At 39.3% G+C, this 22,870-nt stretch overlaps 1 protein-coding gene across 6 annotated transcripts in view; it reads right to left on the bottom strand.

Moving 5' to 3' along the window:
• NFIB (nuclear factor I B) overlaps positions 1-22,528 on the bottom strand; it is a 235,660-nt gene extending 213,132 nt beyond the window's left edge. Inside the window, exons 1-2 of one of the 6 annotated variants that reach the window (XM_068551883.1) lie at positions 21,897-22,528; positions 15,568-15,874 (exon numbers count right to left, since the gene is read on the bottom strand). In XM_068551883.1, the coding sequence (XP_068407984.1) occupies positions 15,568-15,874; positions 21,897-21,926 (337 nt within the window). In that variant the 5' untranslated portion in view covers positions 21,927-22,528. Of the gene's footprint in view, positions 1-15,342; positions 15,875-21,896 lie in introns of all 6 variants that reach the window. The other 5 variants (XM_068551881.1, XM_068551880.1, XM_068551885.1 and 2 more) reach the window with 5 other exon arrangements.
• Positions 22,529-22,870: the final 342 nt, after the last annotated feature.

A 22,870-nucleotide genomic window follows, 5' to 3' on the forward strand; every position in this document is an offset into this window, starting at 1 on the left:
GCCTTGATATACATAAGTACGTTACAGGACACTCATAATTTACAGATAAATCTTTCATGTTATAAAAGAATTCTTACCTTAGCAAAAGGATTCACTGAAAGTTTCCTTTTAAAATTGAATGCCCCTTGTGAATTTAACGTGTTTTAGTTTCTAAAATTAAACTAAGAAAAAATTCTTAGAAACATCTCAAATAAAAGAAGGCATATGAATGTTTGTTTTAAACTGGAAAAAAAAAAAGCAGTTTTTTAAACTAAGATGAGAGATATACACCACACAAAGGAAAATGGAGACACAGTAATTATCAAGCTAATCTGAAAATTGTAGACATCCAGGAAGCAGAACTTAAATCAGCTCCTCATAACCAGCTCCCATTTTTTCTTCCAATACCTGACTTTCAAAAAAAAGTTTTTCTTAAAACCAGTCTCAAACATGACCTTTAATGGTTACTGGAAACCTGGCAGTACATTTTTAATGGATCCTTTCTGTTTTCCAACTACGATCAAATCCATATTAGTTGACCATAACTTAAACAGTTTTTTTCACCCACTGAAAAAGATAAAGATAGTCATTCTCATGAAGACCATAGCTCTAGGGTGACTTCAATAGAATATATCCTATGAAAAGCTATAAAAGAAAAAAACTGAACTCTTGAATCAATTGATTTCAATAAATTACAAATGATAACATATATCTTTTAATCACAATTTTTCTCTTTGTACCTAAAAAAACTTGCTGCTATGTTCACAAAATAACACTTTTAATTATTTATGCTTATTTATGTCCATGTAGCAGTAAAACTAATGCAAACAACCAAAGTGGCTTTGGGCCTCTCTTAGACTCAGTACCCACAGCTGTAAAGTGAGAAGGTCTCTAGGGATTCTTCCAGCTCTAAAAATCTATGAGTTAAAGACCTCTTTCTTTAAAAAGCAAGCTTTCTATCTAGATTGAACCAAATGATTTGACTATTGGACTTTGAATTGAGCAACATGAAAGTGTTACTCAAGAGTCAAGTTACACATTTTCTATTTCTCTTTAATAAATAAAATGTATCAAAATCCCAGATTTAACAAGAGGATGCTAAACTTCATTAAATATTGCTTAATGTGAAGGGGATCTTCCCCCTGCCAGGGTAACCAGAAGCCAAATCCCTAAGATGCTGGAGCTAAGAGGGATAGTGGAAGTCTTCTGGCCAACTCTGTCACTTGACAGATAAAGAAACTGAGTCACTGAGAGGCCCCCCCCGCAAGTCTTCCAGGTACTTGCAGGAGGGAGGGCTACCAATTTTCCTCCCTCCCGCTTCAGCATGCTGCTTCACTCACTATGTGGCATAGAGTGAAACTCTACATCAGTAAACAAAGGAATAGAAGAAGGTAATTCCATTACCAGGTCACTAAATAATTTAGAGCCTTTTTTTTTTTTTTTTTTAATGCAAAGACCTTATGTTCAGAAACTTACAGTTCAAAGTACATTAAGTAAAACCATGTCCATATGCAGATATGTCTTCTCCCATATGCATCTTAAGAAAATAGCAAAGAAAAAAAATAATTTATCATCAGCCCCTAGGAAACAAAAACTGAAATTAAAAGAAAGAATGGAGTAAATCTAAATTGTATATTTTCATTCCTTCTAAAAGGATTAAATAACAGAATTCTAAATGGTTTGTTTGTACTTTCCATGCAATATGTAGATTAACCATGAAATTCTGTTTGGGACACTTTGACATCTGTTTTCCGTGCATTACAATGAAATCTGGGGACTTGATACATACATTTGCTGTAATAAAACTGTCACTAATCAGTGTTTTCCAAAATATTGCCCATAACTATTACTATTCAGTAGTCTCATTTGCATGATCTAATATTGTTGCTACATCATGTTTTCCCTGACAATGTGTTAGCTGGTCCCAGGCACATGCTCTAAAATGGCTGCAAACCACTCAATAATCCCAGCACTTCCATGGTACTCTGTACATATGCATGCAATCTGCCCCAGAACTGAACTAATACTACATCCTTCACAAATTTTTTTCCCTGTAACTGGAACACCCAAGGTTGAATTCACATCCCCGGGTGTGAAAAACTCAACAAAAATAAAAGAACCCACATAGAGGAGGAAATTATGCCTCATTGGGCTTCCACAACAGAAGATGTAAACACAATCCTAACTCAGAACTCTAACAAATCTGTTATAATTCTGTTTGAATAGTGAATGCCCAGTCTGTCCTTAACTTAAACCATTTCCATGAAACACAGAACAAGATTGGACCAGACTTTGAAATTGGGTCTGCTTCATTTTCTCCAGGATTAATAAATAGCTGTATCAATGCAGGGACCAAGCAAGAAACACCAGCTCACAAGGTGCTAACACACCTCCTGGATATTAGATTGAACAAATGCTTCCATTTCATACTGCATATATCTGGTGTGTCATGTGCAAATCTTGGACCTCAAGTGGAAGGTGATTCTTTTTTTTTTTTTTTTGAGATTTTTTTTTTTTTATGTGGACCATTTTTAAAATCTTTATTGCATTTATAACAATATTGCTTCTGTTTTATGTTTTGGTTTTTTGGCCATGAGGCATGTGGGATCCCCGACCAGGAATCAAACCCACAACCCCTGCGATGGAAGGCTAAGTCTTAACCACTGGACCACGAGGGAAGTCCCAAAAAGTTATTCTGAGAGCCCAAAAAAAGGTCTTCACCAAAAAAACAAAAACTTATGAAAAACAATTTGTCTACCTATGCTAACTCGAAATGAATTCCATATTTTATCAGTACTTAGAATCATATTCATTTTCCTTAACAGTCCAAAATAATTTCATTTTGCCCTCCTATGAACTCATCTTAAACCTGAAATATGTTTCTCTATACACATGTTTTATATTATACAAATGTTGGATACAAAAAGCAGATTAATTGTAGGCCCTAATACTGTGCTGTTAGTACTAAGAAGTCATTCCAAATGTTCCAAAAGGGATTAATGTAGTATAACAAGTCTATTTAATTATTGTAAGACCAGTGATCCTCATATTACTATAAGCAGCTTTTCCCTTATTTGGAGACTGTAAATAGAACAGATACTGTTACATGATAACTATAAGTCTTAACCAAAAAATATTAATGCTTTACTATCAGGAAATTTAAAGAAATATGTTAGCTTCACCAGGAGGCTAAGAAAGGCAACCAGTATTTAAGAATCATGTATGCATTCCCATTTCAGGTCAATATCAACTTTAAATCCTAAGTGCAAACAAAGCTTTTCAAATGTATTAGAAGGACAAAATACTAAATCCTTCTGCCATCAACAGCAATCCAGTTTACACATGTCAAAAAATTCTGGATGTACTTTTTTATGTACTAAATAAAATACATGCTTCTTGATTTTGAACAGAATAGCAACTAAACACCAGGTATGTTCTCAAAAAGAAAAGACATGACACAGATTGGTAAAAATTATGTGCCAGAATCAAAGCAAGCTAATCAATGTTCTGATTCTACTTTCTGCACACCCTAGTTACCCTTTAACAGACAAACAGTGAGATAACTTTTCCTATTAACTCCTGGCCAGAAACCCTAAGTATAATTATAATTAAAATGCTGCATAGAAGAATATGAAATTTTTTTGCACTGCATCAGTGTGACGTGTGATTTAAGATATTTCCCTAGTAGAGATTGCAGGTATGGGCTAACCTGTCCACTTTGCAAATCTGCTGTACAAAGTAAGTGAGAGGAGCAACCCACTGCCCATGGGCAAGAAGCACCATGACTGGTTCCCCAAGGAAAATCTGGCCCACAAAAGAGCCTTCAGGACCACCGGATCCAACCAACCAGAGCCACAAAACTCAAGCGCTAACCCCAAATCTAATTTGGGAAGAAGAAGAAGATGTTTTAACCACTTCCCATTTGGCTTTCAGTTGTTCTTAGAAAAAGTGACATCACTTTAAGTAAGAAATATTAACTTTTTTCCTCTAAAGATTATTTAATTTTCTTAACACCATAAAAAAGGACGAGTGGGAAAGACTGACTTAAAGAGGAAGAGTCCAGTGGCAATAAAGTGAAAACAATTCATGTAACTAATGAAACATTTTGAGTTTTGACCCAACTAGGGATCATTTTTAAATAAGACACTTTCAGACTTGAGTCTTAAAACCAGCAGCTTGCTCCTCTAGAACAATCCAGTCCACATCATCACCACTGCTGTCCAACCAAATCTAAAACGTAAGTGTAGCTCTCCCAAATGTTGGCAATTTCATTTTTTTATAACTAAAAGTCCTATGTTTTCACTGGAGTACAATGAATTACAAGTACTTCGTACAACACCCTTCATTTGACACAAAGTTATTTACTCAAAGAGCCAACTAATAAAATTATTTTACTCCTTCCTTTCAGCAACTCCTAGATTGATCAAGAAATTAACTCTCTGATAAGTCTGATATAGAGGATTGCTAAAACTGTACAGTAATTCTACTTCAAGTTGATATAAAAACCATACACAACTAGGAACATGTTCCTACTAGGAAATATCTATACACATCACTGAGATCAGGACTTTCATTTTCTCTTTGGAGTGTCTTATCACCTGAGATACACATAAACTAATTGATGACCTCTTGCTGCAACACCTAATCACTCATTCTCTTCACTACTGGGCATCTTCTCCGGATGTCTATATTATGCCATGTTCCTTTATAAAGAGCACAAATCACTCTTATTAATAACATCATTGCTTTTACTTACATGAATTATTTCATGTAATCCTAAAACAGCCCTGTGAAGTGGGCATTCTAATCCTCATTTTACAAAACAGAAAACTAAAGCACGTGGAGCTTAAGTGACGTAGCCAAGGTCACAAAGCTGATAAAGAGAAGAACCAAGACTATGAAGACATGTCAGATTCATGCACTTATTTTTCTATGTTCTACAAAAACTAAAAGGCAGGAAGAAGGGAGATGTGCTCAACTGTGAAGGAATCCAAAATCCAAAGCTGACAGAATATTTTAAATGGTATGTTATTTACTCCTCAATCTGTGAATGAACCATCCTTCTTAAGTAATTCCTGAAAGATCTAGGCCCTACTTCTCTCTTTTTTTCTCTACCTTCACTTCTTTTCAACTCTGCAACACACACACACACACACACACACACACACACACACACACATCAATTACACATGATCCAGGAACTTTAGGCTCTTTAACTCAGCAGCTGCGATTTGTTTTAAATCATTTCAGTGGAGGAACTGAGGCAGACTTCTGGAAGAAATCACAGACATTTTTTTAAATCCTTGGGGGCTAGCCGCTGTTCTTGTACCACAGTCCCACTGCATATGACCCATTAGCCCACTAACCACATCCAAACTCGATTCTTTGTGGACTCCACCACTGAAAACACCAATGAATGAGCAGAAAGTCATGAGAGGTGTTTTCAAGTCTAGACTGGGTTTTATGGACAGGAGAGAGAAACTGAGGCTATTGACTAAAATCAGACGTTTCATTCACCTTTCTTCCTTGGATCCTCAGGCTGCTGGATTATCAACACAATTAATGCTGAAAAGCATTTAAATTCCTTGATCTTGTGAACATTCCTGGGGAAAAAATAGTTTAAAACAGCAACAACCAAAAAAAAAAAAGAAAGAAAGAAAACGAAAAACTCTCTCACCTGCCATTTCAGATAGTTTTAAAATGGGAATAGAAAAATCGCATGCTTTTTTCCAAGGTTCCAGCGCCTGGACCACATTGTCTCTCATCTGTCAGTGTATCCACACACATGGATAAACAGTATGGGGCATACAAGTAAGGAAATGCACATTCTAACTTAAACTTCCTTTTTTCCTCTAATAATTTAAAAATAAAATGTAACAGCTTGGATTTTAAATATTTAATCTGGCAAATATAGGAAAAATCATGAAGTACAATGTCATATTTGGCAAAGAAAAATTTGGTAGGATAAAAATATCTGTGTTTTAACATTTTAGAAGGCATTTCCAATATTTTAAAAATAAAATTATTTCACTGCTTCGGAAGAGAACAGAGGTAAAATTCTCTATTTTTGCATAGGAGGGTTTCATAAAGAAGGGAAAAAACAATTTTTATATTTGTTAAAATAAACATTGAATTTCACATGCTGGCAAATGCCCCCAAAGATGTAAAAGCTTCACATTTACCAATGGTTCGCTATGTTTTGAAATTTAGCTATCTAAGTCACAAGAATAGGTTTCCCCTAAAACTATAAGATGGACTATGTAAAGTTACAACATGACTCTCATTTCTTAAAAATTTTGTTTTAATCCTACATGTTTAGTATACAGCTTTTTCCAATACCAGACAAGTTTAAGAGGTGAAGTTTAAAAGTCAGTCATTTTAGGACTCACGCATTGCTAATCCAAAGCATAACTAAATTTACCAGTTTTACCCTATATAGTGACAATAAAATATTTTTATTGTAACAGCCGAAAATGTTGAAAAGTAATTATTAAGGAAACCATAAATATAAAAAGCTGAAAAGCCAACCTCAGAAGAGAGGGGAAAGGGAAATGGTGATATGAATAATCATAAAACACGGAAACTGAAAATCTAAGCAGAAGGAATACAAATCCCTCTAAATGCCAGAATACTATCCCCCACCTCCTGGAGCAAGGAGGACTGCAAATTTGTCCCCATCACTGTCAGCAAACAAAAGAAAGTCACTTCTACGGCTAGACCATGTCAAACAGAAGACATCACTACTGCGGAGGGACGCCTGGAATCCACTGGGGTGTAAAGTCAGGGCTGGGGCTTTTTGTCAGCTATTACCATACAAGAATAAGAGGAAACAGTGACATTACTACACAATAGAAAGGTCAAACAGCTTGCAGCCATTTCATGACCCAGACAAGTCAAGGTCAAAGGATTCAGGTAGCAAGTTAGCCAGGGCATAAGTTACAACACAAATGAATTGTTTTAACACATCAGCTTTGGTCAATTAAACCTAACAAGGCAAGTTGCATCACGTAGCAGGGTTCCTGACACTTAAGGCCAGAAGCTGAGACCAACCTCATAAAACAAGGCTTTTAACATAGCATAGCAAATTTAAGGTAATCCATCCAGAAACTGCAGATGTCAGAATAATAAAATACAAGTTGCCTAAGCAGGAACATTTTTCACACTTCAGAATTCACTGATAGAGGGGTATAGACTTCATATTGACATACTCGGGTTATTAACATGGGCACAAATGTAATCCCCTACTCACACGAATTACAAAATACACCCTATTTCAAATAACTATCTTAACATCTGTGCTTATGATCAGATTGTTGTCCTAAGCTCTACCATTCCCTGTTAACAGCAATACATTTCTCCATGTATATTTTTCAATATGAGTTTTGAAAAATGAAGTTTTAAATAAAATCTTCAGCTTCATGCTGCATCAAAATATGTATTAGTGTCACAATTATGAACTGATGCTTGTTAAATGCTTTTGTGTAGTTCTGTGGGAGATACATGTATTTTACAATTCAACTCAATACTATTTATTAAATTTTCTATTTTGAGACATGGAGTTGACGCTAGCCAGAATTTTAAAACTGCAATATATTTAAAGAATTTTTCTCAAAAGCAATTCTTATTTTCTTTTTTTGCGCTTCTTTAAACAAATCCCATTTTCAACTGATTTGTGCTTCATCCATAACTTACTACATGCTCTGAACTGCCTTAAAATGGGATTCTGAAAATAAACAACCTCCAGGCAACTCTCAGCTAGTAAAATTACTTCATCCATCACCCCATATTTTCAATTATATAGTTCTTATTCAGAGTTCTTTAATTTGTCTGTGATTCATCAGTGCTGTCCTGTTTAAACTATCATCATAAACAGAGAGAATATGTGTATCTAAGTGTTTTATTATAAACAATATATTTATGCACAGGAATAGTTTGCATTCCCCTCTTAGAACATTGCTTGATGTAATTTTGAGGATATTTTTTTCTTGTATGTGTGGCCTTCAATTCAGCCTCAAGGTCTTTCCACCTCATTGGTTAATTGGTGGCCATTTCTTCCAATTTTCTCAATAATATAACAACCAAAAAGCCCAAGCACGCAAGTCCCATTAGCCTCACATCCTATACCATCCAGTCTAATACAAACTAATCCCACAGACTCCCTCCTCCACAACACGCACTTGAAGTTCGCAAGTTCTCTGCAGTTTGGTGATTTATTCTCTATGCCAAATCCCAACAATGGAATTCAGTGAAATTAACCACATCACATAATTAGAGTTCAAGGACCCAAGAATGTATTTTAAGATGAGACGACATACCACGCTGCCACAGAAAAGTGAGCCTGAAGAGGAAGCTCCCCTCTTGCTATGCCTGGCGCTGAGGCGTGCTGCTGTAATAACTCCTGTTTCCCATCACATAACCACTAGTCCTTGAGATTTCTAAAATTATTCCTCTGCCACAAGGATGGAGGGAAAAAAGGTTGTAAAACTGCTTTGAACATAACGTTGGCTGATCATTTGCTCTGTCACAGCACATACACGGACAAACTCCTCAAGTGTCACAAGTTCAACTTTCCTCAACTTCAAACTAGGAAATGCTACCTTTTCACAAACTGAAGAGACACTTCCAGCTAAAACTAGTTTCAGAGCCAGGGGTCACCCTTGCCTTTGCCCATCTTTTTCAGATATTTAATAATTCCCTATTTTAATGAGCGCCTCTTAGGCTACTTCCACTCTGAAAACCTTAACCTTCCAACAAAGCAATAATGATTCTTTTGATTATAAAGTCAGTTATCATGTAAGCCACTGCGATGAAAGACGTGAAAACCTATTTATCGAAACTTTTATGAATTCCCGAGAATTCTGGCTCAGCCTCCCACTGGGTCCCTCCCTCTTCAGGTGCTGAAATTCCAACTGGTTGGCAGGGATGGCAGGAGTAAAAGTGTCATAAAACAGTTTTTTTAAGCCCACTGGTCTAGTTTTTCAGTTCAGTCAAGCAGAATGAAAGTTTATGAGGAGACAGACTTTACTCATTAGATATGTTGGATTGTTGTTCCAAATTATAGTGCCAAACTTAAGAGTAAAAAGTTAATGGAGGGGGCTTCCCTGGTGGCACAGTGGTTAAGAATCCGCCTGCCAATGCAGGGGACACGGGTTTGAGCCCTGGTCCGGGAAGATCCCACATGCCGCGGAGCAACTAAGCCCGTGCGCCACAACTACTGAGCCTGTGCTCTAGAGCCCGCGAGCCACAACTACTGAAGCAAGCCCGCACGCCTACAGCCCATGGTCCGCAACAAGAGAAGCCGCCACAATGAGAAGCCCACACGGCACAATGAAGAGTAGCCCCCGCTCGCTGCAACTAGAGAAAGCCCGCGTGCAGTAATGAAGACCCAACACAGCCAAAAATAAATAAATTAATTAATTTTTAAAAAAAGTTAGTGGAGGATTAAAACTTTAATCTCCTTTTGGCAGTTTCCTTGTAAATTCCAAATTTAGGGAAAAACAAGGAAGTAAATAAAAAATCCTACCAAATCTACAGTACAGCTATGTGTGGATATTACCTCTTAGGTACCACTTTAGAACACAGAAACTTTAAAGAATTAAAGCAGTGGCAACAGGCCTCCTCAATGGCTCCTGCCCAGCTGAGTCTGCAGGCACACACCCTGTATCTGTCAGGGAGCACCCCTTGGGAGACCTAAGTAACATCTCCTGTCATCGCACTGTTCCCCCAAATTACCATGATTCCTGAATAATGAACATCATTTTGGTCCTTTTGCATATGGAGTTATTTTCCCACACAAGAGGCATAGCGCACTAAATTTGCAAATCCAAACGTGTAATCTAGATGAATATTTTTCATTACAAAATGTGTAGTGCAGTGTATACGGTGAGAGGGTATAATGCAGAGAGTGACACCCAATGCTGTCAGCAGGACATTTTACCAACCTTTGCTGCCTCCAAAAAGTGGATCATTATATACTTTTTAAATATTTGAAAATCATAATTGATATATCAAATGATATACCTCTCTCTCCCTCTCTCTCTCTCTCTCCTTTCCTTTTGAAAAGTGAGATCATATTAAGAGCAATGCAAGAGCTTAGTCTGCCATATCAGAACACAGATGCCAAGCTTTCCCAGCTGGCAACTGGGGCCTCAGAGCTTAACTCTTGAATTGTCCAGCAAAGCTATCAGGGCAGGAACATCATGGCAGAGAGGGCAAACTTCTGGCCCCTTCGGCTGTGTTTTCTTCTTATCAGTGAGAAAATTGCTACGTATCTTATCTTACAATATATGTTCCCACAAAGGTCTCATTAAGCCTAGGAGCAAGACATGCCAGTAAGAGCCCTTCTTTATCTGGTGAATTGTGCGAGAGCCAGAATGCAAACAAGTGTGCACTAGAGTTCATAAGTTCAGTCAAGGACAGGACGCTAGATGGGAAAACTTAACAGTGTTCCCCTAAATCAAACATGCATACAACTGTCATGCTTTCTGAGCATTTCACAATGTAAGCACACCAAATCATCCTGGAGAGCAGCCTCGTTCTAAAAGATTATGAAAGCTTCCTTTTCCCCATAATGGGAAATATCTGCAAATGAAGTGAAATTTATTAAAAGGTTAAAATATGCTGTCAACTTGCAAACAATTATCTACTTAAGCTTTTCATAAAAAAAAATAATTGCTACCCAAAAGGATTCTAAAAGTCAGTAACTGAAGGAGGAAAACAATTCTTAGCATTTGCTTCCTCCCTAATGAGATGTGACAACCAGGAAGGATTCTATTTCAAAAACAATAATAACGATTACAACTTCCCCTGTAAACAAGTCGCGTTTTTCACAATGTCGAAATGCACTTTGATCATCATATCAGTTACCAATAAAACAACAGAAGTTGCCATCCACAATTTTAAGGATTCCACAAGGCTAAAAAGGAAACTCCTCTCTCATGAGAGCCGCGAGGTTCCAGGCCTCTTTAGCACTCCAAAACATGTTTAATAAGAGTGCAAAGCACAGTCCAAAAATCAGGCAGGCTGACCGAGTTGAAACTCGAATCTGTTAAATTCATGACAACAGTTACTCTCTCTTGAGATCTTGAAACATCTTAGTGTGTAGTGACCCATCTCTTTCTTCAAAACCCTTTCCTGCCTCAGAGAAAGCCCAGCCCCCTACAACACGCCACCCTTCAGACAGGACACAGTGTGGCCACTCAACGCCTCCATAGGCCAGACTTCCTTCTGTGCAGCCTTTTGGGTAGCACTGCTAATCCTTCTTCTTCATTAACGAGATAATGGTGGTTAACCAGAAAGCAATATGAATGCAAACTATCTAGGAAACTTCAACCCAAATAATTTCAGCCTTTTGGTTGGTCTTCCTGACGTTAGGTTTCCTCATGAAGGTTTTTTCTCATTTTTTTTTTTTTAACCTTTACCCTGTTACACATTAGTAACTAGAAAAAAAAAATAGAAAGGTCCTCTCAATGGGTTACTGTAAAATTTGGAAGTGTGGAAACTGAAGGAACTCAAAATTGCCTAAGAAATCAGCAGGGATGTGACTGAAAGCCACAGTCAGTCCTGGCAAGTGCGTTCCATGTCCCTGCAGCCAGCTAGCCCTCCATACCCTTCCCAGCGCACACCCAGCATCCTACAGCACACTGCCGTCCCGGGAAGGTGTGCTGTGCGAGGCTCGCCTGTTTTTTTGTTTTGTTTTGTTTTGCTTTGCTTTCAAGAAGGCAGTAACAAAGACAATATGGGGAATAGGTACCACCTGCCCAAGAATTACTGGACATCTTTAATATCTTGGGGAAAATGGAGGCCACTTTAGAGCCGTTTTTTCCTTTAATCTGTCACCATCTTAAAAAAAATAAAAGAAACCTAAAAAAAAAAAAAAATAGATAAAAGGAAGGGTTTTCTATCAGCTAAGGTTTGCTGCAGCAAACAAGCAAGCAGCTTTCATTCAGGGATTGTCAAAAACTTTTCAGTGTGCCCACTGCAATGCGGATGCCAACCAACGAATCAAAGGCATTCAGCAACTAGACAAAGAGGGTCTGATGCCAACCTCGGTGCCACTGGCAACCATTATTGGCATCCAGCACAGTGTCTGCCTTTTTTTTCCCCCTCGCCTGGCACTTCACAAACAAAATGGCGGTTCTTGTAGCAACGAAACAGCCGAAGCGCAGCCCTCTGAATCAATACCGTCAAATGATTTTATGGATTTAAACGCAGGGACTCCCACATGATGTGTATATTTTAGGTAAAGTGGGGGGGGGTGGCATCATTTTATAAATGACTATATTGAACATGACCCTTTCCTAAACATGGAGCAATACAAAAATGGACTAAATTGTGGTCAACCAGACTCTAGGCACAGAAGAGGCTGAATAACAAAGAGATTTAGCTTTAAAGGAAATTCTGCCTTGCGGCCATGGGATGCACAAGTCTAATGAACTATATATCAAAACTGATTTCAAAATGCATACATTCTCCCCAAAACTGTATCAGATACAGATGTAGCACTAGAGCTTGTGTCAAAGCTCTAGTAACTCTTTCCACATTTCAAAAAAAAGATGAGGCTGAGGCTGCTGGGCATGAAAAAAAAAAAAAAAAAAAAAAGTGTGGGTTGAACCAAAAGAGAAAGAGGGAAAAAGCATAGGAAGTTGGTCAACAATGAACTTTATTATTTGTTGGTCTTTATTTCATCCTCCAGAAGAGATGCAGTTTGTGATCTTGTATAAATAACCAAGAGGACTATTGACATTTCTAGATCTGGAAATTGTCAATATATTGTAACATCACTCCACACTGCAATGCGGATGCCAACTAACAAATCACAGGCATCCTGAGCTAAACAAAGAGGGTCTGATGCCAATCCTGGTGCCAGTGGCAACCATCTTTGGCATTCTCTCTGTTCTTTCTCATGTTTTCCTCCCAGTCGTTTAGAAGTGGGGAGGGAAAGAAAAAAGGGGGGAAAGGTAATTCTGTTGCTCATTCTGTTGCAAACATTACATTTTTCTTTTCTGATTTTTCTTTCATGTTTTTCTTTGTACTTTTTCACCTGATTGATAAAACATACTTAAGTGGGTTTTCATGCACTTAGAGGAGAAATAAAAAGTCACGATGGGAGATATGCAGCCCTCTGACTGACTACAGACTTATCTTTTAAAATGCTTTCTTTAATCAAATGCACTGCAAAATGACATAATTAACCTACATTTGACCAAAGGAAAAAGATACAAATTTTGAAAAAAGGAAAACACAAAAGCATCCTGATGTGACTTTTTCAAAGAAAGAGCCAACAGATGTTAAGAAGATATGGTGCACTCACAGGTAGCAGAAGATAAAAATTAGGTGCACAGTGTAAAATAATGAAAGGTTTTTAAAAGAGAGACTAAAAACAACAACAAAATCAATGTTTTATCTGAAAATGTGGTCTGCAAGAGTTGCTTACAACTTTATGACTTTCATGACCGATGGTGCAATGCAGAAGGCATTTATGCATTTTTCTTTCTTCAATCTATCTTCACAAATCCAAAGGATATGTTCTTTATTGTCAGTTCATCAACCAAGAGAGTTGGCTGCCTGCCCCAGGAGTGAATGTACATGCGTGCACACCTCAAGGACTAGCCTTCAAGCAAGTTAAAAGGCGAGCAGCAGTGAAGTGCTTGCAAACCTTCCCTCCCTGCACTAAAAAGTTACATGACCCACTTTCTGAAACTTTACTTCCAGCCTTGACTTTCACCACAGAGTTACAACACACTGACAGTCAATCCAACACATATATACAGCCCACCTTAAAATGTCACCTCCTAGACAGCTGTCAATCAAATTAAGTGTCATGTGTTAATGAGCTTTTATTTGGGGACACACAGGGAAAAAAAAAAAAATTTTTCCCCAAACCGTCATTACTTGGACTTTAATTTTTAAGTGTATAGAAATCGTAAATGCAATCTTTCATTAAAAAAAACAATATTTCCAAATGTATGGTATCAAGCACCATTATTTAAAATCAAACTAGAAATTTTTAAATGACTTGTAAGCGTATCTCTAAAACTATACCAAGGAAATACAAAGACAAAAAGCACATAGTAAGTATCTAGATTTCTGAGTCAAAAGAGTAATTCTGATCTTTTATATTTTGGGATGATGATGAAGTTCATACCATTTACTAAATCCCACACTTATATAACACATATCAGATAACCGCCTGCCACCTGGCTATCTGCAGGCCACTTTCCCTACCACCAGGCCAAGTTAAGCAAATGACCCACCACCTATGGCAGATTAAACTACAGTCCACTTTTGGTAGGTTGTTTTTTAAAATGTTTTACTATGGACTGTGCTAATACAAAGACATCTATATACCGATACATTTATTTGAAGTATTTCTTTAAACCTCCTTAAAGAAAATATATTAAGAAAAATAAAAATAATAAACATGTTCCATGAACCCAGAAAACACTCAGCAAAATATATCACCTATTTTTGAATCATTCAGGCAACATTTATACCACTCTCTTTATCAAGGATTTTTAAAAATAGGTACGGTATGCGGTTTCTGCATTCTTTTTGAGATTTATTTTAAACCAGTGTAACCAGTGTACTTTCTGTTTTTGTTCTGTAAGGAGAGCTGCGACTTCCCTCCTCGGTAAGTTTTATGAATTTACACTCAAGTAAACGAACAATATTAAGTGTTCCCAAGTCACTCTGGGAAAATATTATAACATAAATTATTTAGACAAGAACTATGATCCCTTTAATCTACAGCGAATATTACACAATCAAAAGTAGGTGTTGATAGAAATATTTAAATTAAATAAATCTAGGTCTACGTAAGGTATACTTTCTGATACTGGCTATCTTAAGCATTCTGTAATAGGAAATGTTAATTCTATCTTTTCAAGGCAATAGCACTAGATTCGTGAACAAAGTTGATCTACCTCGTTAGTTAGGAGGTTAATGCAAAGATTGTTAAAGAACGGTTTGACTATTCATAAATCAAGTTACATTTTCAAACTGGGAAAAGATGACTAGATGTAAAGAATGTAGCCGAGGACAAAAAATAAAGTGTAATAAACTACAGCTTTCAGACTATTCTGTGTCTTTGAAAAAGTGTATTATTTCAAAGACACACTTGAAAACTCATCTCTTTGTGGTCTTTAAATATCCATGCCTATCCAGGTAGGAAAGCTCCATGCCTATTTCCATAGCTTGCGCATGGCAGTGGACAAGCAAGTGGAGGAGGGCATGCCACTCTCCCCAGAGCAGGTGAATGAGACCTAGGCGCCTCCAGGACCATCTAACCCAAGCCAGGTGTTCCTTGTGTGGGGTTTGCGGGCAGTGTGTGCCGGGCTAGAAGAAAGAACAATCTGCTCCTACCTTGCTCCTGCACGTAGTATGCCAAAAACAAATCAAGCTCCTTAACTGATACTGTGATATGATGTGGCTGGACACAAAGTGCTGGGTTTGTGCAATGTGGGGATTTCATGAGCCGCTCTCCATCGGTACTTTCCAAGGGGATGCCTTTGAACAGGATCACCATGACTAGATCCAGACGCCAGACTTTGTCTGCCTGTCGCAGGCAGTCGATTCTCCTAATCTTACCCTTCTGGTCGGGATTGGATAAGACACAGCACGGGTGCTTCTTGCCAGTCACGGTGAGCACAAAGTCCTCTCGGTACTCCTGGCGGATATCTTTGCGCAGTTTGGCCAGGAGCCTGGATGCCCACTTCTGTTTGATTTCAGGCTTTTCGCTGAGAAGCTCATCTTTGACTGCTCTTTCTTCATCCTTTGACATTCGCTTCTCGTGCTTTTTAAAGTACTTGCGTTTCCGAGCCTGCAGGTTGAACCAAGTATAGGCAATCGCACGGACGTGTGGAAGTAGTGCCTCGATGAATGGGTGAAATTCATCCTGTGGAAGATGAGGAGGAAAAAGAAGACATACACAGTCAGTTTAGTTTTTTAAAGGCTCCAAAACATCAGACCACAACCCATTCCCAATTCGGTACCAAGAGTTATGCATAAAAATAACATTCTTTTCTTATTTAAAATTATCAAAATAGCAGGACCAGAAGAAAATAAAGTATGCCAAGCTGCCCCTTTTCCACCAAAACTCACAGGTTGATTCTCCCTCCTAAAAAAGAAAATAAGGTTTATATTTGTATTCCCACTCTGGCCCCATCCCCCTCATTCCCACCATGTATCCTACATTCTTTAAAACGTAAGCGACCAAGATGCTTGGCACCTAATTCAATATTTAAATATTTGATTGACCAACTAACACTAAGCAGTACCATTTTACAAAGAACACAGTGAGTTGTTTTTTTTTTAATCGGAGCAGAGCTGTTCAGAAGGCAGGAGCGATGCCACAGTTCATTTCTCTTCTCTGTGGCACAGAAACACAAAGCATATAGATGCTCAGTGTAATGCCACACAGTTCCCGCTTTTGGAGCATGCTCTCAGCAAGAGGCTGCTGGTGGCACAAAGAGCATGCGCCATTAAACTTGATCCATTTTCTTATCAAACGTCCAACATTCCAACACTGAAACAGCACCATTCCAAGAGTGGTAACTAGAGAAACTGGTATACAGTGAGGGAAAGTGGGCAAAGGACACAGCTTGTCGTATCAGTGTCCTGAACAGAAGGTTTCCATACTTTGAGCAGCGCATTCCCTCCCTCCACCAGCAACGCTGGCCCCCAACACACACACACACACACACACACACACACACACGAACGCGCGTGCGCGCACTGCCACTCTCTCACAGACCCACAGACACGCTCTTGCATTTTTAAATAAAAGTTTCTAAAGTTGAAACAAAATTGACTCGGATGTTCTTCCGGCAGCTTTCCTATAGAGTCTGAAGCCCCACAGAGTCAGTTAATTTGTTAACCGATCACATGAGTGTGGCAATTATTCTAAACCCCTTAAAAATCAATCTGAGGTGAACAATGAAAAATGGCAACTTGGCACCAACTTTACATTTTTTGTGTCTCTGCATGCAGTGGCAGGGTGACACCAGGAGTGCACCGCTGGTCACTCCCTGCTTTTGTGGAATCAATACAATTCATCTGTTACGCCTCTGAATTCTTGGACAGGGCTGTGGGTGCCCGTATGCATGGACTTGTGAATCTGCACGTGGAGAGATCCCGTCTTGTGAATTAAGTGGTTTACCTTAGGCTTCTGCGTTTTTCCTGCCTGTTTCATGTAAGCCCTTTATAAGGGAGGGAGGCGGCGACGAGTGGCAGATAATTTGCACCTCCAGTTATTTCAAGTTACTTCCCAAAGCAGTCAGTATTTCATTACTTCCTGCCATAGGTAAAGCCTGTCTCCTAAGCTCAGGCCTCTTACTGTTCCGAGAAAGAGCTTAACATCCAGTTATGCACACTGTACGCGGGCAATAAGGCCAGATCTGAAACAAATGAGAACTTCCACTGCGGCCACTTTTCTGGTCACTGTATTGTCACCTCAACCACAAAATAACTTTCTCTAACTGTTTATATCCCAAGTTAGCATTGACATCTTAGTGCTGGTCACCCTGAGCTATGTGGAATAAATTCTATTTAATCAGCAGACTGATGAATTCCATCAGGTAAAAATGATGAAAGTATCACAAATGACACTCTAACAAAGAAGACACCCCCAAACTCCCATAGAGTTATGAACTCATTTTTAAGATCAAATTCAAAGTTTCAACGCTAAAGACTGCAGCATGTTCGCAGTGTGCAGTTCAGATCCGGAAGAGGTGTACATCCCATCCAATCAATAACGCAGTTTTCAAGTGTTTTAACATATTGCTGTAAAATGTTTCTAGAGCAGAATAAACCTAAATCAAAATTTTATAACAATACAGAATGTAGATGATTACATCACAGCATGAGGCATAACCAAATGCCATAGAGGAAATCATTAAACCGATCAGTAGTTTCCAGCAGAGATTTGAACAATTCAGTTACTATGCGAGCGCATTAAACTAGGCCATGGAAAGAGTTAAACCACAATCTGTTCTTTGTGTGGGAAGGCAGCCCTGCTCACAGCAACCACAGCCCATGATAAGACCTCCCTATCTCCATATACTGTCTGATGCCATGCTTTCAGCATTCACTGTAACTACAAAAACTTTGTTTATCCCCCTTAGAAATATATGCAAAAGGAAACCCTGCTCAAGGAGATGTGGACTCAAACATGCTTTGGGAACTCACTTCCTATATTCTGACTTTAACTATGATTTATTGATATGATCAAAAAACATACATATATACTCATGAACTAAAAACATGAGATGTAAAGAGTACATGGGGGCGGGAGGAGCTTTGCCTCACTCACTTTACCCTTGCCATACTTTTAAAAATACGATATTATTTTAACAGATATTAAGCAATGTGTTAACTTCTAAGTACTTTTATCCTTAAGTACTATGTTCAGTAACATTTCATTTTCCTATAAAGACATCAAACATACTTTGATTAAATTTGTTTGAGCTCCCAATCATCTATCATGTAACAGATCTCAAAATTTTAATAACTTATTTAAACAATCAAAATGCAAATTTGAGGGCTGGATTTGGAATTTCTTAGCAAATGCACACAAAACAATGTTTTTTAAGGCTGCCTTGAGTTTGTTGCCAATGCTGCCAAGTAATGTTTTAAAACATACTTTTTTCCTATTGATAAATAGAAGTAGCAAACTTTCTCAGTCCACAGTGGCCTTATAAATATCTTTCAGGGCTTTACTATTATGTGAATTCCTTTCAAGCAAGACACTTACTTCTGACATGGAGACATAGCCTCAAAAAAGTGATAAGTAGAGATTTTCAGCAAGTCACACATATTTCTGTGTTAACATGACTAAAATATCATCTCCCAAGTATGACTGTTTTCTAATGCTGTTACAACATATTTTTAGTGATTCTGAATGATACGAATATGGAGCATAGTAAATTGTCTTCATCAAAAAAAAAAGTGATTAAGGTATTCAGATGTCCTAATTAATAGATTATCACAATAATACTTTAAACAACTATGAAAATTATTTTTTAAGAAAGCATGTAAATGATCTAAGATCTAATGGCTCTATGCTAAGGTAATACGCCACCTTGCTCTCTCAGAATTTTTATTAAAACACATTGGCATTCAGTAATGCCAATTCTTTCTCTTTTTAAACTTCCTTTAGTTGAACTAGATTGATAAAATAAATAACCTAGTTACAAATTTCAAATATAAAAGTAAACAGTCCTAATTCTACTGGAAATATTTCTTCTTCTTCACAGAAACAGTGGTCTCCATGAAAGGGATGGAAAATTAGACCAATATAGAGGCGGAAGAGTAAATACTAGATGTTCTTGGAGCACTGCTATATAACAGTAAACCATTTTTTTAAATGTGCCTTAAGAACTTGAGAAACAGTGAAAGAAAAAAAAATTCAATGCAATCATTCCAAGTGAAAGTTGTACTATTAAGGATTTACATTATTTTTAGAAAAAGCAAATACAAAATCATATATGATGGTTCTTAATTTTCTTTTTACATCTGATTTATACTGATACATAAATACAGATTTATATCCATGTACTGATACTTTTGAATAACACTTCGATAAATATCAACTTTAACTGTAACTCCTTCTGAAAATTCTTTCTAAAGCCTAGATATCCTTTTGTGACAACTGACACACTTAGTAAAGTTTTCAATCAATTAAGAATGTTTCTCTATATTGTATTTACATATCCTAAAAAATGTTTTGCTGCAGCTATTAGGCTCTTGTAATACAAAACTAAACTACTGGTCTGATAATCAAAGTAACACCGTTAATGTTACTTTTGCAACACCTTACACTACCTATAAAGTCACACAGATATTAAAGTGAGAATTCTAAAGCTAAAATTTCTTCTCTAGTCTAGACCTTAAATCCCCAAAACAGTTTCAATATGTCAACTTAGATTTACATTATTAAAACAGTAGAGAATATCAGTCATCATGAATTAGTGTTGGTAAGCATGCACCCTTGAATACTAATGTGATAGCTGAATGACCATGCTGTATATGCTCCTAATATTCCATATGTCACGATGCTACAATATTATTTTTAACTTACACAAATTTAGATAAAGCTAGTGACTTTTCAATACATATTTAGAGGAAACCGAAAATGCAATGTAATCGCTAGCAATGTTTCTGAAAAGCCGATGCTGGAAATATGAACTAATATAGAAAAGCAATCCTTTACATGAGAGTAAGTGGTACAGCACTTTGCAAGTGAAAACCTTACCTCAATTTGTTTTATTTGAACTATGCTTCAATAATGTAAAAATAATGTCAAATGGATGTGGTTTACCAGAAAGAGAGAAAAAAATCCTGCTGATGGGTAATATGAAAGGTAACTTTTGCAGCTGAAGGCAATTCGTTATACCTGAAACAGTTTCATCATCATATTTATTGGCCATTATTCACAGCCTTAAAAATACAAATAGCTCAGCAACTCATTTTTCCAGTTTTGTTAAATTAAAGTGCACGTTTACTTGCTGAAAACAGCCATATCTAAGTTAATCATACTCAGATGCCAAACAAAATATAAACAATAAAAAATGTGTCAGCCAAAAAGCTACAGGACTGTATCCAATCACTGAATAAGCCTTATCATTGTTTTCATCTTCATTCACAATTTATGAATGCCTCAGTCCTTTTGAATCACAATGGCTTCTAATTGTCATACAATTGAAACCTTAATCATTTGTTCATCAGCAAAATGCATCATCATGATACTGGATTTTTAAAAAATTGTAACACACCTTAGACTAGGCGACACTTCTTCAACTGTTTAGTTTTTAAGCCAATGTCAAAGAAAATGGTTCTCAATTACTAATCGTGACATATCCTCCTAAAAGCTGAAGTCAACTGCCCCATACCTTTAGAGGTTTAAAATACTGCTTCAAATAACAACTCTGGGCTAAGATATTTAGTCAGCTCGTCAGTTGGTTAGTTAGCTGGGCAGCGATGAAAGATGCCCCCAGGTAAGTCTGTTTGGTCTCGGCACTTTACCATTTGACCGACTGGTTTAAAATTATATAAATTGTGTTCCTGCAAAAGTATAAGGCCACTATTTTATTTCATAACACTGTTCCTAAAGTCTTAGGACAATTTTCAGAGTGAAAAAAATTTAAATGACCTTACTTTCGAGCATTTCTTTCTGTCCTACGCCCAAATATCTTCAAAGGAACAGGTCTCCACAAAATGAACATGTTTTAAAAGTCCTTAACTTTCACCACGACCAACTAACTCGACTCCACGTACAGACCGCCTTTGTGGCGTGGTCACTGGAAACCTCAAAGTGCGGATCGCGATGGACCTGGGTTTCAGATCCCCAAATTAAGCAAAGGAATGGGCCCCCGGACCACAACCTCCGACTCGCTTCGTCTCCCGCCCACTGCCTGCAGCGGAGTCCAGAGGCGCCCACAAGGACTCCTACTGGAGTCCCGTCGCCCAAGTTCACCGGTTGTTTATAAGGGCTCAGTCCTCCCCTAAAGCTCCTCTAAAGCCGGAGTCCGCCTCGGCGCGCAAGCGAGGCGGCGGGCACCCTGGGCAGGGGTACAGCAGGCACTAGTGGGGCCGCGCGCGGGCTAGCGCTTGCGGGCCCGGGCCCTGCCCATCCCCGGCGGCCTCGCCCGGCCCAGCCGCCCTGGCAGGGCGCGGGCGCCCGCTCTCCGTGCCCAGGACGCTGGGCTCGGCGCGCGCGGTGGCCGTGGTCTAGGGGCCGCGCGCCGGCTCCCGTGCCGCCCTGCAAACCCCGCCGCAACTCCGGGCCACTTCTTCTGAGGGGGACCGGGGTGTGCGGAGGTTAACTAAAGCCATTAATTGTCCGCAGACGAGAGCAGCAAAACAAAACAAAGGCATTTCGGGCTAGAGAGAAAGCTCGAGAAAGTGACCGAGGCATGTACCTGAGTGAGACAGATGGGAGAATACATCATGACTTCGCCTTAAAACGCACTTTCCCGGAGATGCCCAAGAAAATCTTCGAGAAGCAAGAATTTCATCTATTCATTTTACAGTCATCTGAGCCCCGCGATGCGATCAATCAGGACGGGGCTCTGCGCTGGATCACCGCAACTTCACAACAAACCCAGTCCTCCTTAAATAGCCAAAGATTCAAGTTCACTCGGCGTGCTAGATTTCCCGGGGTGAAATCCAATCTACACTTTTAACCCTCCTGCAGTCCGAGCGCGCTGGCCGTGCTCGCCGAGGCCGCCGCCGCCGCCGGTGTTGGCTGCTTTTCGCCTGGGTTTGGGGATTTGTTTTCTGTTTTGCAGTTGTTGTTTTTGTTGGGGGCTAGGGGGTGCGCGAAGATTCGGTGTGGGTTGGATTGGGGTGGTGGTTGGTGGTGAAATGCTTTTTTAAAAAAGGCGGGGAGGGGGGCGCAGGAGAGAGGGCGGGAGGGAGAGCGAGGAGAATGTGTCACCGCGCTGGGAAAGTTCAAGGTTACGGCCCCGAGCACTGCGGCAGGATCCCGGAGTGGCGACCGCAGGCGAAACTTTGCCGCGAGCCGACCATGTGTGTGCGCGAGGGGGAGCGTGAGCGAGTGCGCGCGGGTGGCGGGGCGCGCGCGGGAGAGGGCCGGGGTGGGGGCGGGGTGGGGTGGGGGAGCCGGGAGAGGCCGGGGTGAGGGAGGGGGCGCGATCGCAGGTCTCCCGGGCGGAAGAGGCTCGCGGCGCGCGGTCCCCGGCTGCAGCCGCCGCTGCCCGCGCCGACTCCTCCACGCCCGGCTGCCCTCCCGCGCGCCTCGCCCCGCGTCTGACCCGGCCGAGCGAGGAGGCTGCTGCTGCCGCCGCCGCCGCCCAGACGGATCGGAACGCGCTCCTGAAAAATCCCAAACGATAAATCCCGCTCTCCCGCTCGGCTCCAAACTCCTCTCTTT

Source organism: Eschrichtius robustus, chromosome 10 (genome assembly GCF_028021215.1).
Source record: "Eschrichtius robustus isolate mEscRob2 chromosome 10, mEscRob2.pri, whole genome shotgun sequence".
Taxonomy (NCBI): Eukaryota; Metazoa; Chordata; class Mammalia; order Artiodactyla; family Eschrichtiidae; genus Eschrichtius; species Eschrichtius robustus.